Here is a 17,718-nt window from a genome sequence, read left to right on the forward strand (position 1 = left end):
ACCATAAATTGGTCTGAGGGCCGCACTTTGGACACCTCTGCTTTAAACCAAGTACTGTATATGTAGTACAAACAACAGTTGGGGATATCTGTAATTGAGTTTTCTCTAGACAAAACATCTATTGAAGATATCTTGAATTGAGTAAACCTAATAAAAATGAACTGTGGATATCTGCAACATAATTAAAGATATCTTCAACTACATTGTTGCTTGTAATAATTACAGTTACAGATATCTGTCACTTAGTTTTGACAAGTCACAAAGCCTATTAAAGAAATCCATATTTGTTTGAGTATAGTCAAAAAGCAGTTTTGTATATATCTAAAACATTTTAAAGATATCTTAAATAAAGTTGAGTTTTAGATATCTCTAATTAGAATTATGTCTAGTAAAAATTACATCACGGATATCTATAATGACGTCATCCATAGAAATGAACGGGAAAGAATATAGTACAAATGATGTAATGGAAATCCAAAATTATATTGAGCAGAGTAGAACTATATTTACAAATATCTGTAATTATAGTTTTTACTAGTGAAAACTGAATTGGAGATATCTGTATTACATATCCAGTATTTTGATTAAACGTTAAAAGGGCCTGCCATACAAGTACCACTGTAAACCAAGTCTAAACCTTGATGAACGTTGATGAATTCACATTGGTTCGGAATGTAAAATCTGCAAAACAGTTTTTAATACACGCTTGCATCTAATTAACAGAAGTATAAAAAGCATTACATAAAGGTTTTTAAACATTATAAATAAAAGCGATTCCACTTTTTGCAGAAAATTATTGAGCTGCGAGAGAATTGGGTGGATACAGTTCAAAAGAAAAACTTGCTGCTTTCGAGAGAGTATTAAAAATGAATAAAGATCCTAGTCATAAATTTTAAATGCATTACTGTTGGGATTGCAAAACCGCAAAATATAAACAGTTATGAGGAAGGTTTAAAAACACATATATATGAAAGTATGAGTTCTCTTTTACTTGTCAGTCTCTTACAAATGTCCAAAGCTTGATCACGATAATATTATAAAATGTGAGGATTGCAGGCTCAAGTTTGTTGCTAGAGCTGCGCAGAGGAGAGCTCGAAGCAAAGATGGCGTTGCTTTCGTTTCGTGGAACCCAGAGGTTGCAGATGTTTCCTTCACAGCAGGAGGAGCACACCTTAAAAAGATCGAGATTGCTTTAGATGTCACCACATTTGCCACAGAAAAGGTGAAAGAAACTTGGGAAGATTTTGAAGCTTCCTGGGAACTTTATTTGTTCTTATTTGAAGCAGGAGTGAGTCTAGGAATCTGGCCATTTTATACTCACTACTGCCACCTCAGGTCATACGTGTAACTGCACCTTCTATATTAAGCTCGTGCATGACGGCAATTCGGACCGAAGTAACGACTTTTTGAGTGACAGTGCAGGATTTTGGGCTCATTCTACACATTAGGACATGGCTGGAACATGAAAGGGGGAGAAAAATACATAATTTTAACATTTTCAAACTCAGTATAGTCCCTTAAACAAATGCAGAATCATAAGTATACGTATTTTTGTACTATATAAAGAAACAGAAACATGGAGAGGAGTAAAGTGGCTCAACAGCCCATAAATACTTTAAAAAACGGACAATGCTAACCAGGATGCTACGCTAGCTTCATGCTACATATTCTAACGCTAGCAAAGTGATGCTAACAAGTGCCGTTTTTTGCTTCTACTGAACAGTTTCCTGTGAAAAAACCTCCATGTGGACCCCATTTTGGCTTGTCCTTATGGGTGTGTGATTAATATGTTTATAGTCTGTCAGAAAACTGCTAAAAATAGTGGAAAATTGTGATTCCCATGAGAGGTTTTCTTCTTTAGAAAGTATTTGCCACTAGATGAGAAATACTATGGGCTGACAGACCTGTTGTCCGTTGATGGTGAGGGGAGCACATCCAGTGAAGCTGCACTCGTGAAGACTGGCGCAGCGCTTGGACACGGACAGGCTGTTTCCATCAGAGTCCATAACGTGAAGAGTGTAGCAGTATCTCGTCTCTGTAATATTGTTTATAAGGATAAGACATGATGGAAGAGACACAAGACAAAGTTCATATACCTTTGGGACAGTAGCGATCTGGAGCCCAGCGGTTACACTCGTAGTTGTCTCTCGCCTCTTGGCACGTGAAGCACTTGAAGCCTCCGGGATGGGGAGTGGCTGTGGACAACGAAAAAGAAAATAACTCATCTACTTTTAGAGGGGGTCAAAGTGAGGCAAAATCTTACTTGATGGGTGTAATTGAACAATATCCTTCGCTGTAAAGTCTCGAGCTTCAGCGTCCTTTATCCATTTGGCAACAGTCGAAAGCAATAAGACACAAGTCACTGGCCAAGACTTCATTGTGGGTCGTCCAAACACTGCAGAAATTGGCAAAAAAGACAAAAAAAATTGAAATACTTGCCTGCTTTACACAAAAAAAGAAATGATGCCAGTTTCAATAAGCTCCCCATGGCACATACAGTGATCTGTGCCTGTTATTGGGGCGTAGATAATGCAAAGAAAACAAGCATTTAGGAGCACACTGCTCTTCACCACAGCGCCTCGGGACATGCCACATAAAGTGAAGGCATCTCAAGTCAATGCACAAATCTGCACTGGTCCGGTTCAGACGCGAAACCAGGTCAATGGCTTCTGCCTCATACTGTAACTGGGAGCATCCACCATGTCAGCTATTTGCATAATAGTCCATAGTAATGTTGGAGGAGCATGGCAACAGAAGAAGCCAAATATTCTATCCTGTAACTCGAAATTGGTGCTAAAATCCCTGAGACAGATCCGATTCTATTATGTTTACGCAAAAAATGTGGCACCGCAGACTAAAGCTCAAATCCAGTCTGGTGCTTGTGGTAATTAAGCTCCTTACAGAGGCAAGGCAGCTGTATGGCTCTACTGTATGAAAGCGAGATTAGCTTTGAACCAGGGTCCAGACCAGGGACCTCAAGAGGCGGATTAGCCCCAAAATCAGAGCGTTTCAATGGGACAGACTTTATTAAACCCTGGCTTCAATCAGGTCCAAGTGACCTCTCCAGGACCTGCGTAATTGAATGTAAAGGACACTCGAAAAGACTCAATCTTCCTCTCTAAGACCCTAATAAAATAAACCGGCAAGAAAGTGTAGATACTAAGAGAGAAAAAGATAGACAGCTGTAAATTGTTGATAATGTCTCTTTCTGGTCACACTGGTGTCACAGACTTATACATAAAAGCCTCTTAGTATTATTTTATTGCGCAAAATAGAAATCTGCAATAGCCAAAACAATAATTTGAAGAATGAAAAAAAGATAAAATGTGTTTTTTTTTTTGTTTTCTGTTTTTTTACCCCTTGGAGGTAGGTATACAACATAAATACATTTGCTAAAATCTAGTCCACTACACTATTAATCTGCACGTGCGTTTACAATATGCAGTAGCAGTGCTGATGAATTTACATAGGAATTAAATAGGTTACGGTGGGGGAAAAAGGCGACATAAAACTCACCTTGTATTAGTTTGCGGTTTAGGACAATCTAATTGCAGTCTGAGGCTCCAAAGATCTTCTGCAGATGCGTGACTGACTGTGCGCGCCCGGCTTTTCCCCCCTGTGTATTCTAAAAAAAAATTTTTTAAAGTCAATCCTTCGTAAGAGAAGATAGGATTCAAATGCATCGCACCGCGAGAGCATAAAACATTGATTTTCTGCATTAAAAGCTACTAAATAATTCAATATTTATATTAGACCCGCCTTTAACACGGATTTGAAATGCTGATTGGCTGCCTGAGAGGCTACAGCAAGCGGTTAGTAAACACAACATTCACCGCTTCAAAATAAAAGCATTTTAACCCACAAAGCATCTCGTTTGGTTTTTATACTTTTTCAAGATTGTAACAATAGACCAAATGAGCTAAAACTACAAGAATTTGTATAGTTTTGTGGCCAATGCGTCTACAAATTAAGTTTAAGAGCGCTCGTGCATGAGATACAGGAAGTAGCAAACATAGATACCGGATGTTGTTGTTAGCTTCTTGATTAGCTTGACAGCGCCCCCCTTTCCTCTCATTTCGAGGAAGTTCATTGATAATGTCGTGGAAAAAAATGTTGATAGTGAAACCGGAGCATCATTGAAGACCATCTGTTTTTGGAGGATGTTTTTGTCTGCGCCCGTTTACAGGTGAGGATTAAAAGTGCGGCGATGCTCTTTGCTGCTAATATTAGACGGGCTAAAAGTGTCCACTTGCAGCAGGTGCTAACCAGTTTGTTTTTAACACTCTGTCCTGTGCTAAATCACTCATCCTTGTAATATCGATTGTCCTTCGTATCAGATTGTTATTCTAGCAGATGTTATCACTCTTAGAAGATGGATATTTCTGAATAATGAGCACAATTCTCCAAAAGGTGCGACTTCCTGGTTAGTTGCAGTTTCTTGATGTTGTTTACCCCGTCAGCTGCGAGGAAGAGCTGCGTCATGCCATTGTTAGGACTAGTCTAGAGAGGTTTTCGTAAAAGTGAAAGAGGAGAAGATTGCACGGGGCTACTTTAGCGAAACAGGTATGATCCAATGGAAATACAATGTTTATTATTGATGTTTTATGGTCATAGAAATAAATTACAGACATGTATGCAGGGATAAGTTTGCGTTTCCGTCTGGCTTATTTCATGTTATGGTTAAAGTTTGTGTATTAAGACGCATATAGGGCAGTTATAGGATTGATACTGTGAACTTTGGTGTGTTTTTCTCCCTTTATGTTTATGTCACAATACAATATTGACTTTTTTGTGCTCATTTCTTTATTATTCGTGGTTATCATAGATTTATACGTTTGCATTAACAGTGTTTTTTTTTCTTCCACCACCCTGCCCAGTCATCTGGAGAGAAAGAGAGAGAGAATAAGAGGAGAGGATATGACAGAGATAATGGAGTTAAAGAAAAGGGAAGAAAGGATAAAGGGGAAGAGATAGAAAAACAGAAATGGATGTAAATACAATACTACCTATCATAGTACAATAACAATCATCATCGTCATCTACCATAATCAGATTGAAGTTAGGTATCCAAGGATTGTAGCTTAGCACAAACCTCCTGCATTCTTTGTGAGAGCACCATGTGTTCTTACAGTTGAAAGCTCAAGTTGTGCAATATATTTGTAATGGTAAACTTTGTATTATGTAAGCCACTTATCAGTAGAAAATTCAAGTGTTTTTCCCCATCTGCATACTATTAATTTTTGACTAGTGGTAAACATGATTTACTATAAAACTGCCTCTGAATTGGTCTTGTAATGTCAGATAACCCGGTTTCAACTAGAAATACATGAAGGTAATTTTCGTTATTGCAAAACCGTTACCTCTCAGTTCAGATTTCGGTAAAGACTCGATTAAGGAGCAGTGGAAATGATGAATGTAGTGTGTTCTTAAGTGTCAAAAATGAAAATAATTCAATCTAGTGAGTAATATCGTTTTACACTCTAGAGTCATAAGGTATACTTTCAGTTCCTCAAGGGCTGTCTGGTACTTTCTGCCTTTCCTTCTGTTCACCTCTCCTGGTTAATAATTGCTCCTCCTTTCACCTCGCCTCTTTTTCAACTTGTCTTTTGAACATTTGGCGGCTCCTGCAGCAAACAGCCGCACACTTATTTGGAAGGTTTTTGCACTGTGGGACGCAACATCATAATATTTTAAAGGTCAACTAGTCACCATGATTCAACCCATACTTTCTTCTTGACTGATCTACATGTATTTATCTGTACTTTTTACAGGATGTTGCTTCAAACGCTGCTGGGTTTCCTGTTTGCGGTGCCTGCAGTGGCCGCGGGCACAGAAGCGGGTCAGACGGATCCTCCTCCTCTGCTGCTGGTCTCCTTTGACGGTTTTCGGGCGGATTATTTAAAACGGTTCCCCATGCCCAACCTGAAGAGCCTTTACAGCCAAGGGGTCCTGGTGGAGCAAATGACCAACGTCTTTGTGACCAAAACATTTCCAAACCATTACAGCCTGGTAAAGCTTATACTCCCTGTGCCACAGCTCTGGTCACAATATCATCCCTAACGTCTATCACTTTGTATGGTTTCTGTAGGTAACAGGCCTGTACGCAGAGTCCCACGGGATTATTGCCAGTAACATGTACGACCCGGACACCAAGAAGCACTTTGGCATTTCGAACGACACTGACCCGTCGTGGTGGAGCGAGGCGGAGCCCCTCTGGATCACTGCCCTGGACTCCGGCTACAAGACGGCAGCCATGATGTGGCCCGGGTCCGATGTGGTCATCCACAACCGCACCGCAACCCACTTCCTGCCGTACGACCCACGCTTGACGTTCAAAGAGAGGCTCGGGAACGTGACCCAGTGGATGACCAGGAACGGCGAGGTAAAAATGTGCTTGAAAACTTCCTCCATACCTAAAGTAGACACTGAAAAAACATGATCATGGGAGTGTTATTGGCAACATTTATTCACCTCTTAAAGGGGCTAGATGCAAGTTGGTCATTTTATGCTCACTACTGCCACCTCAGGTCTTATGCGTAACTGCAGCGTCTATATTAAGCTTATGCATGACAGCAATTCGGACCTGAAGTAACAACTTTTTGAGTGACAGTGCAGGATTTTAGAGGCAATTGTGAAGAATAGGTCTGGGCTCATTCTACACTTTAGGATAGTGCTGTAATATAATTTAGGGGGAGGAAAATACTTAATTTTAACATTTTTAAACTCTGTATAGTCCCATTGACTCCCACCGGAACCTAGCACATTTTCTCCAGTTTGGCTTTACCGAAATATAAAAGCTTCTTGGAAAAAGTGATAAAAAAGTGCCGAAACCCGCCAAAAATAGACAAAATATAGTGACGACAAATCAGCAAGGAAAAATCTCCGATCAGTCTTTGCTTTCAAATGAGGCGTTACTCGGGCCTAGAGGCTGTGAGCCCCAGTTGAGAACCTTTTAGATTTGGGTGAAGTCAAACAACTGGAGAAGAGAGGTTAAAATACTGGGATGGAGAGAAATAAACGGTCACTTGCTTTGTTCCCTTAGGAAGAAGGAGCCAAATTTGCAGCTATGTACTGGGAGGAACCAGACAAGTCGGGACACCATTATGGTCCAGACAACACCACAATGATGAGCGAAGTTCTCAAAGAGGTACTGTCCTAAGTATTCTACAGGAGAGAATGCAAAATAAGTGAACTCAAAGACTGTTTTTTTTATATTGCTCTTCATTATTTGCCCCTAGGTGGATGATAATATCGGCCTGTTGATGTCAGAGCTGAAAAGGGTGGGACTTTGGGGTCGGGTAAACGTCATAATAACCAGTGACCACGGCATGGCGCAGTGCTCACCCGACCGCCTAATACCCCTGGACAAGTGTCTCCACCCGGACAACTACACACTGGTGGACCTTACCCCTGTGGCTGCGCTCATTCCAAAACAAGGTACGCCATGTCCAGGGCTGTGTACCGTTAAACCAGTCTGTTATAGGAAAAGTATTAGGTACTACTGGTATTGAAAAAATAAAAGTGACGAAAGCAGTTACAGAAAAGAAATATAAAATCTTTATATTGAAGTTGTTAAGAAAAAAAGAGAAGTTGAAAAAAGGAAAAAAAAAAGGAAAAATTTGAAAAGGATTTGGGAAAAAAAAAAAAAAAAAAAGGGTCAAAATTGGGTGGAAAACATGAAACAAAAATTGAAAAAAGAAAATTTACATTTTGGGAAAATTGGGAAAAGTTGGAAAAAATTGAGGAAATGTAGGGAAAAAAATCAGGAAAATTTGGGGAAAATCTGGGATGAATAAGAAAAACTTGGAAAGTGTTTTTTTTTTGTAGTTAAAGGAAGTGTCTAAGTTGTTTCCCCTCAATAGAAATGAAATGAAATGAAAAGTATTAAATTAACATTATTATTATTATTAACATTATTATTCTGTTGCATTGTGTACGAAATGCGCGGTATAAATAAAGTTGCCTTGCCTTGTTTTATGGTTCTATATGACAAATAATTTAATATAAGTATATAAAAAAGCATCGTTCAGGCATCGAAAACCAAGTATCTTTACAGTACTGGTATTGAAATAAATGTAACGGTGCCCATCCCTACTCATGTCCTGGTTAAGTCCTTGCTGGCTCCTCAATGATGTTTTGTCCTCCCCCCACCAGACACAACAGCAGTCTTCAATTTGCTGAAGAACTGCGATCCTCACGTGACCGCATATCTGAAGGAGTCCATCCCGGAGAGGCTGCATTATCGGAACAATCACCGCGTTCAGCCCATCCTCCTGATCGCAGACGAGGGCTGGACCATCGTAGAGACCGGGAATGTCCTGCCCAGACGTACGGCTCTGAGTCATTTCACTTCAGCTAATGCGCCGCGTTGTTAGGCGTCTGTCTATTCATGTTTTAGATTCATGGTCTCAGCAGATTCATCCACATCCTCTATTGTGTATTTGAAATTGAATGGCCATTATATAACACATTCTCCTGCATTAGAACATTGTATGCTGTCGTAGTAGTTGTTTTTTTTGCTTGTGTTTCAGTGGGTGACCATGGTTACGACAACTCCCTACCCAGCATGCATCCCTTCCTGGCTGCGACGGGCCCGGGTTTCCGCCAGGGCGTTCGCCTGAGCTCCATACAGACCGTGGACGTTTACCCGCTCATGTGCCGCCTCCTGTCCATCAGCGCCCGGCCCAACAACGGCACGCTGGGCCACACGCGCTGCATGATGGCCGGGGAGAGGTGCTGGGACGTCCCGCTGGTCGTCGGGCTGGTGGTGGGGGTGCTACTCGTGCTGTCGACAGTCACTGGTGAGCATGAGGCTAGTGTCTGATGTTAAACTTATGTAGCATTTTGATAAAGCTTAACCTCCAGTTTTTTCTCAGGTGGGGGTTAAGAGGTTAAAGGGACTATACCTCATTTTGAACCTTTTTAGTCACAATGTGAAGAAATGGGTGTTTTTACCATCCTTTGGAGTCAATATGTGGCGAAAAAGGTAAACCCCTTTTTCGTCACATACTGACTATTTGGGTTGTCCATACACAACATCAACAAATCATAATATGGCGCAAATTTCACGCATCAGGCTGATTTTTTTCTACTTTTACAACATGCTTTTATGATGCTAAAATAATTGACTCTGTGCATGACTTCAAATCATAACTACGACGCCCAAGACGTGAGTTCCTGTTTCGATCCAGCACGTCAAAATAAAAGCACCATCTTGTTCATTAGTTCAACTTTCTTTCTGCCTAACTATTAACAGACAAAACACTTAAAATGTGTGTATTTAATATAATTATAATATCTATAAATAAATAGATAAATGGTAAATGGTCTCAACTTATACAGCGCTTTTCCACCTACATTAGGCACTCAAAGCGCTTTACAGCAAGGATCCAGTCACCCATTCATACACCAATGTACGCAGACACTGGGGGCAATGTGGGTGAAGTGTCTTGCCCAAGGACACAACGACAGTGTGCACTTTCAGGAGGTGGGATTCGAACCCCCGACCTTCCGATCATGAGACGACCCACTCTACCATCTGCGCCACTGTCGCCTATAATGTTATTGTAATGTTGCAATTATCTGCTGAACTAATCACTAAGACGAGCTGTGTGCTTTTTTTTTGGCGTGCTAGATCGAAACAGGAAGTCACTTCTTGGGCGGCGTTGTTATGATTTGAAGTTAGAGTCAATTTTACCCTACGAAATGAAAAAATGTCAGGTATAGCTTCTTTTAAAGAGACTAGATGCAAGTTGGCCATTTTATACTCACTACTGCCACCTCAGGTCATAAGTGTAACTGCACCTTCTATATTAAGCCCGTCCATGATGGACAATTCGGACCGAAGTAACAACGTTTTGAGTGACAGTGCAGGATTTTAGAGGCAGTTGGGCTCATTCTACACATTAGGACATTGCTGGAACATGTAGGGGGAGGACATACATACTTTTAACATTTTTACACTCCGCATAGTCCCTTTAGGTTGAGTAAACATTATGCGCATTTTGAATTCCTTGAACTAGTCATAGGTTTGAACATTCCTGATGTGTTTTTAATGTCCGCGTGTCTCCAGTCCTGTTCCGGTGCCTGGGCTGGCGTCGGCGTCCTCTCTCCGTCCGAGATTTCCAGAGGCTGAACGCGGACGACAGCGACGATGACCCACTTCTGGAGTAACTTTAGCCCAAATCTGTGGGAGGTACAAAGCGTGTTGCACTTGAACTTAGACACTGGATTATTTGAAATGCCTTTTTGACTCCAAAAGTTTCTGACGTGTACAGTATGTCCATTTGAGGAATATCTCGAAGAATCAAAGAGATTAATTATGTAGGGGAGAAAATATCTTATTTATTGTTTTGTTTCATGTGTTACTGAAGTCGTGGCACCAAAGGAAGCCAAACCTTTCTTTCACTTGATCAGAAAATAAGGGGATTTTTTTTTTCAATTTTTACTTGTTTCCTGTATTGTGGCCAGCAGAGGGCGCCATACATCTATGGAAAAAATGGAAAACAAACAGCTTTTAGTAGAAATCATGATTTTACAGAATGGACTCACTGCATTTACAGTGTTTATTTTGCTTTGTGTATTGCCAACTATCAGTTTAGCCAAATCTTAGCTCTATTTTGCACTTGAATTCCACCGAGACTTGCACCAAATGTAGTAGGTAGAAAATATCTACAGGGAGTTGATAGTGCTTTAATGTATGTACACATATATATGTATATATATATCCAACCTCTGTTACACTGAACTGGGATTTCATGTTGCTTCAGGCGTTGCTGCTCAAGGTCACACTGACACATAGGAGACACAGGAAAGAGCCATACTGATTATTTCTGTCATGTTGTTGTTGTTGTTTTACTTGCCATTTTAAGATATGCAACAGAATAGTCTTTAATATAGTTTTTGCTTTTGGAAAATCATGTATATATAAATCATGTAAGTAGTGATATGTGTATAAGTTACTTAAAGGGAAGGGGAATAGCATTGCACCAAACGTTGTAATAAGTAATTACATGGAAACAGGGCACACGTGTAATGAATTCTTAGTAATTTGATTATTCCTGTCCAGTTTAAAGCCTGTACATTGACTGTGGATATGACTTTGTTTTTTTGACCAATTCAAAGCTTCTTCTTTGAACTGACCAGATCGAGCACTACTTTACTGTCCTGAGCTGATTTTCTCCAAACGGTTTCAATTCATCATGAGTTGTGAGGACTAACGATGGGAACATAATCCTATCCTGCAGTTGTTAATGTAAATATCATCACTGCTCCCTTTATTGGATCTTATGCATTGTAAAAGAAAGTGTTGCTGCTTTTCAATGTTCTGTCTGTGCATTTTGCCTTGACAATCTTCGCTATTTGTTACTGGACAATCTACATTCAAAACACGTCCTCCTAGATCAGTGTTTCCCATCCAGGTGTACGGGGACCCCTGGGGGCAGTAGAGAACTAAGTTTAAAAAGGGGAAACTTAGTATTTTATAGTATAGTATAGTATAGTATAGTATAGTATAGTATAGTATAGTATAGTATAGTAGTTTTTTTGCTTCTTTTTTTAATAGTCTATTTTTCTTTTTTGGGGGGGGATTTTTTTATAGTATATTTTTATTTTTGGCTTTTTTATAGTATGTTTTTTTAATAGTATATTTTACTTTTCTTTTTTTCTTTTTTATAGTATGTTTTTTTTTTCTTTTTTTTAATAGTATGCTTATTGGGGCCTTTTTTTATAGCATGCTTTTTTTTTTGTTTTTTGTTTTATAGTATGCTTTTTTTTTGCTTTTTTAGTGTGATTTTTAAATTTAAGAGTAGCTTCATTTTGGACGTTCTCAATCGTGAATAATTTGTTGATCACTTTGTCAAAATATGGGCAGATCCTCTAGATGGGGGGTACTCGGAGTAAAGATGATTGACTCAAGGGTAGAGATGGGACGATAATGAAATTTGGGGTCACGGTTATCTTGCGATTAACGATATCACGATATTTCCCTTTACTGAACCTGCAGAAATGATGGGCAATTATTATATATTCCTCTTCATTGTCTGCTGTAAAAGTCATATTGAGTGAGACATGAAGTATTTAAAGGCACACTGTGTAACATTTTGGACTCTACTGTTCATCAATACAAAACATGCAGCTCATGAACAGCTCGACACAGAAAGTGCTTTTTCTGCAGTGGCTAATCAAAGAATGGATTTGGATGAGGAACTACTGAAATACCTACTGAAATTTTAAATACTGCTGAGTTTTGTCACGTCTCCATGGCGACGCACCCACTCCCGGTAAAGTTACTGGTTGTCTGATGGATTTAGCCATTATCTTCTAGCATGATAATCAAATCTGTGGCGATCGTCCCATCCTTAGTCAAGGGGAAGGTTGGGTATCACTGATTTAGTTGATTGTTTATTCATTATTTTAATGTCTAGATGTGAGATTGTTTGTGCAAATGCTTCTTTCACTAATAATGAAACTTTGAATGAACTTTGAGTTGAGCCGACTAACCAATATAAATTGCATAAAGTGCCAACTTCAAATAACAATGCCGCCCAAGAAGTGACATCCTGTTTCGATCCAGCACGGCAAAATAAAAGCACCATCTTATTCATTAGTTCAACTTTCTTTCTGCCAAACTATTAACAGACAAGACACTTAAAATGTGTGTATTTAATTATATTCTTGTAATGTAAGTGCCTGCTGAACTAATCAAGAGACGAGCTGTGTGCTTTTATTTTGGCGTGCTGGATCGAAACAGGAACTCACTTCTTGGGCGGCGTTGTTATGATTTGAAGTTATGCACAGAGTCAATTACATTCAAAAAAACTGCCTTCGAGCTTCTTGTTACTGATAAACTGTTGAAATATTCCCTGTACAAATAGATTGTTGCACCAATGCGTGATTTTAAATGTTGGATTATGTGTATATATAATAGCTTGTTTTCTATGTACATTTGTATGATACTGCACTTCAAGCATTTTGTCACTATGCAATGTTACGGCCCTCGAAGAAATTCCTGCCGCTTTTGAGATTTTAAAAAAGCTTAAAAATAAAATAAACTTAAGACATTTCTGTGTTTTATTAAATCAAAATAGTTAAAAGTGAATGGCAACTCCACACAAACACACATTTTGAAAAATTAATTTATATATCTATTTTTTTTTTCTCCATCGCAGTCACGTTACAATGTAGATAAATAGAAAATCAAACTCGTTACAGACTCGTTATTATACATCTCTATACCGTGGTTCAAAATCTGTCATTAGTTTCTGTTCGTTTGTCAATAATTGTAAATCTCTGCACAGATAAATAGATTTTCTGGAGGTAACAAAAATAACACGTTTGCTAACACTGGCCCCGAAACGAAACATCTTTTAAAAAATATCTTTCCTAGACACACACGTAGTTTCATTTACAGACTTGAGATACAGAACCTGTTTTGTTGCGGTCGGAAAAAATTGGTTTGGAAACATTCGGAGTGACTTGGGAAAATTCCCCCGGTTGTGTTTCGGATGAGCTAAAGTGGGAGCAGTTTGGTAGATGACAGTAGTAGCCATTGTTGAGGATAAAACGCTATGGGGAAAGAACACCAGGCAGCCACAGTGGAATAGGAAGATGAACTAGTCATTATTTTTATGTATTTTGAATATGAGGATCAAGAGATGTTTCTATTAGATTTTAACCCAAAATCTCTCAATTAATAATCAAAACCTATCAAATCAATGTAGTTTTTCTTTTTAACTTAAGCTTCTCATCCAAACTTAAGAAAAAAACATCATTTTCATTGAGTGTCAAACCAAACGCTAGCAATGCAGACTTGCCACTCATTTGGCTTCCGTTGCTATGCGGTTGCTATGTGGTGACATCACTTACATTACAGGTCAAGTTTAAAAATGCTTTTTTTATGTACTGTTTTTCTTTTTTTACATTGCAGATTCTCACTTAGGGCATTCATTTATGAGTGAACACAAATGGAATTATGTTTTAAACAAAACAAAAAAAAGCTGAAATAAATTCTTCAAAATGGCCGCCTTTTGCTTTGATTACTGCTTTACACACTGGGCTTCACGATGTTGTCACAGAAATGGTTTTCACTTCACAGACTGTTGGAATGAAGCTCATTGAAGGAAGGGTGGCAATTTGGAAGAATTTAAAATTCAAAACATATTTTAAGTTATTTTACCCTTTTTTTCGTTCCCTACATAATTCCACGTGCTCATTCATAGTTTAATGTCTACAATGAGAATCACACAATGTAAAAAGTGTTCACGAACATTTGGTGCATAAATTGTAAAGATACATTAATAATTATTTATATGTATTTTTAGTTATTAGTTTTCGGTGGTCAATTTAGAAACATTTAGTTCTCTGTACCTGCAATGCCGACTTGCCACTCATTTGGCTTCCGTTGCCGTGCTGTTGCTATGCTGTGACATCACATACATTACAGTACCGGTCAAGTTTGAAAACGCTTTCTTATGTTTAGTTTTTTCACATCGAAGATTCTCACTTAGGGCATTCATTTATGAGCAAACACATATGGAATTAAGTTTTAAAGTTGAAATAAATTCTTCAAAATGGCCGCCTTTTGCTTTGATTCCGGCTTTACACACTGGGCTTCACGATGTGGTCACAGAAATGGTTTTCAGTTCTCAGACTGTTGGAATTTAGCTCATTGAGGAAATGCCAAGATTTGGAAGAATATAAAACATATTTTGAGTTATTTCACCCTATTTTGTCATAGTTTAATGTCTTCAATGAGAGAGATCTAAATAGTGTTGAAAATAAAGAAAAGTCCATACATTAAAAGTGTTTTCAAACTTTTGACCAGTAAAGATAAATTCAACATTATTTAAATGTATTTTTTTAGTTTTCTTTGGTCAATTTATAAACATTTACTTCTCTGTACCTGCAATGCAGACTTGCCACTCGTTTGGCTTCCGTTGCCGTGCTGTTGCTATGCTGTTGCTATGCTGTTGCTATGCTGTGACATCACCTACATTACTAAGCCTGTAAATCGATGATGACACTATTTTTAAGTTCAGGGGGGATCTTTTAAGGTTTAAGGACCACTTGAAAACCCTGTAAAATGTTTTGTAATCAAGAATAAATCCAAATCGGAGAAAAATCCATGACTAGCATTGGCTCCATATCCTTCTAATCCAAGATGGCTGCCTGGCAAGACCTCCCCATAGTCTCCATAACATCTAATTGAGTGCTTCTACTCAATGACAACACAGTGGCACAGACTGCTATACGACAACACAGTCACTTCTCTTGGTCGTACATTCTCCATAATAGTTATCAACATTTACAAGTGGCACATATTTCTTCCAAACAAAAGAGCAACGATAAGCCCAACGGATATTTCCCCCGAAACAAAAACGTATGTACAAAGAACCGCCACGAGCACATAGAACTTCTAAAGCTACTTCTTGCATTTTGAAAATAAAAGCTTTTTGCCAGAGAGAAAGATATACTTACATCCATGACTTATTGACCTGTGTGCTTCAAAGTTTGCCAGACCTGAGCCAAGTTGCTAAAAATCCACTCGTTTTTCGTGGATTTCAGCTGCAAAGATTCAGATTTGGGTGCGGGAGGGGGGAGGTGAGGGGGAAGGGGGATAGGACAATATGGACCATGCAATACTGACATCGATTTTTAGATTGAGTACAAAAAAAAAAGAGAAAGAAAGAAGTCACATAGTAGTTAGTCGGGAGGTTGCATCCATTCTTTGTTACCCTGTATGGCCTTCCAGACAATTAGACGAGTCAAAAAAGCGGAACAAATAAAAGTAAACATCGATACGAGATATTGTGATGTTACACCAAGCGAGAACCTGCGCCGTTTTGCGTACGCCAATCAGAAAAGGCATTAAGACCACAACATGCTAGCGGCGCGATGAACACACTTCAAGCGCAGAACGGCTCATAGATACAGACGGCATCGCGTCATAGAAAGGGGCGTGGCTTCGCCGAGGGGGAAAACAGAATCTTTAGGCCATTTTCTGGTGGAATATGAACTTATTTATCAGATACAAATGAAGTTCAGTCTAAATCGGGTCCATATGGGTGTTTATTCACAGCAGATTGTTCAGTAGAAGCAAAAAAAGTCAGTCGTAGCTAGTGTTAGCATTCTCGGTTATTTATGTGTTTATGGGCTGTTGAACCACTTTGCTCCTCTCCATGTCTTTGAATCTGTATTGGGTAGAAATCTATAATAATTCAGCATTTGTTAAAGGAGTTTTTGAATAATTAGAGAAAGTTTCCACATTGTTTTCCCCCTTAACTGTTTTCAAACATGACCTTATGTGTGCGATTCCAGAGATGCCGTCTGTATCTATAACAAGCCCGATGATAGATTATGGGCTTGAAAGAGTGGATAGTTTTGTGTTTCCTCTATTATGCGATAATATCCAAGAATCGTAGAGAGGAAACAACCAAATTACCCAACAAGATTACTCAAAACAAGGCTACAACATGATTAAAAACAAAAAAAAGTTGAATTTGCGTGGTATGTCTCCTTTAAATAATCAGAAAACAAATGCATTATTATCATTAGTAATAATAAGCTCATGGTCATAATGGTTTTGCTGATTGGCGCTGGTTCGCTTGGGTGAAAAGATCGACGGTTGACATTAAGTGAAGACAAAATACAAAAATAATCTCTAAAGTTGCACATAAACTCGATTTTTGGTTGTGTCAGACCTGATTTCTTCACCTGAACGACTACAAATGCGAGGAATGATTGTTTTAAGTTGAAAGTCATAGGTCAAAGCTGACAGATTGGAGCTAGCGGGGCTGTTGCTAAGCTAAAAAACAACCTCCTCCTATTTATTTCATCTTTTTTTTCTTTTTTCCCCCCAAAGAACAATCTAGAAGCAAAGCATTTCCTACGGGAGCACAGGCGTTACGTCACGTGCCCTCGGATCTACGACATTCATGCAAAATATTCACAACAGCACAATGTGTGACACTAAACGGTGTGTTTTCAAGATGGCACGTGTGCTATCACAGTACATGTATGTAAGAGTTTTTCTGTTGGCTTTCAATGTACAGTGCAGTCCATGCCTGGTCTCTGGTGCAAGGAGCCCGGCCAGTCGAGGCGCTTGTCCAAAAGAGAGGGCGGGGTTTACAGGGTGATCGCTGTCTCTGATTGGTCTGAAGGATGTTTTCTTTTGTCCCGCCCACTTCGAAACCCGCTCTGTTTCCTGAAGTGGAACTCCCATTCATTTCGCCATAGACTAGCTTTAAATTAGCATTTTATCGTGTTGTGTTAGCACATACCTGACTAGCTTCTGTTTATAAGTTCATTATGTCTTCTTGTTCAAAACTTTTGCAATTAGCTTTCTATTTGTATGACAAATTGCGCTTTTTGAACTTTTGCTTTTAAATGTTTCGGCGTTCTGTGCTGTCTTCCGAGGCGACTTTTTCTTGGGGCGTTGACAACCGGACGTACCTTTATCATTGTTCATGGCAGAATATCTATGTCAGGAAATCAGGAAATAGAGCACACAGATCTTAAACAGAAGGAACAGGCCACCGTTTTTCCATCCTGAGATATGTTCTTACCTGAGCTTAGATGAGTTGCCATAGATAGATAGATACCTAGATAGATACCTGGATAGATACCTGGATAGATACCTGGATAGATACCTAGATAGATTCCTAGATAGATGCCTAGATAGATGCCTAGATAGATACCTAGATAGATACCTAGATACCT

General features: G+C 39.0%; 2 protein-coding genes across 4 annotated transcripts; one reads left to right on the plus strand and one right to left on the minus strand.

Annotated features, from left to right (window-relative positions):
- Positions 1–820: 820 nt before the first annotated feature.
- Positions 821–3,673, minus strand: lypd6 (LY6/PLAUR domain containing 6). The gene is made up of 5 exons (XM_079581921.1): positions 3,517–3,673; positions 2,264–2,395; positions 2,097–2,195; positions 1,905–2,035; positions 821–1,171 (listed from the first exon to the last, which is right to left on the minus strand). The coding sequence occupies exons 2-5, from the start codon at positions 2,376–2,378 to the stop codon at positions 995–997; spliced, it is 522 nt and encodes a 173-aa protein (XP_079438047.1). The 5' UTR covers positions 2,379–2,395; positions 3,517–3,673; the 3' UTR covers positions 821–994.
- A 377-nt stretch (positions 3,674–4,050) lies between these two features.
- On the plus strand, positions 4,051–10,313 carry enpp4 (ectonucleotide pyrophosphatase/phosphodiesterase 4). Of its 3 annotated transcripts, XM_079581461.1 has the most exons (9): positions 4,063–4,186; positions 5,631–5,696; positions 5,772–6,009; positions 6,089–6,382; positions 7,043–7,147; positions 7,239–7,437; positions 8,155–8,328; positions 8,532–8,801; positions 10,073–10,313. In XM_079581461.1, the coding sequence occupies exons 3-9, from the start codon at positions 5,773–5,775 to the stop codon at positions 10,171–10,173; spliced, it is 1,380 nt and encodes a 459-aa protein (XP_079437587.1). In that variant the 5' UTR covers positions 4,063–4,186; positions 5,631–5,696; position 5,772; the 3' UTR covers positions 10,174–10,313. The 3 variants fall into 3 exon arrangements, with proteins under 3 accessions (XP_079437586.1, XP_079437587.1, XP_079437588.1); XM_079581460.1 differs by lacking the exon at positions 5,631–5,696 and having other exon boundaries at positions 4,051–4,186; XM_079581462.1 differs by lacking the exons at positions 4,063–4,186; positions 5,631–5,696 and adding an exon at positions 4,306–4,563.
- The last annotated feature ends 7,405 nt before the right edge of the window (positions 10,314–17,718 follow it).

This window comes from Gobius niger (genome assembly GCF_951799975.1).
Source record: "Gobius niger genome assembly, chromosome: 23".
In the NCBI taxonomy this organism is placed as follows: domain Eukaryota; kingdom Metazoa; phylum Chordata; class Actinopteri; order Gobiiformes; family Gobiidae; genus Gobius; species Gobius niger.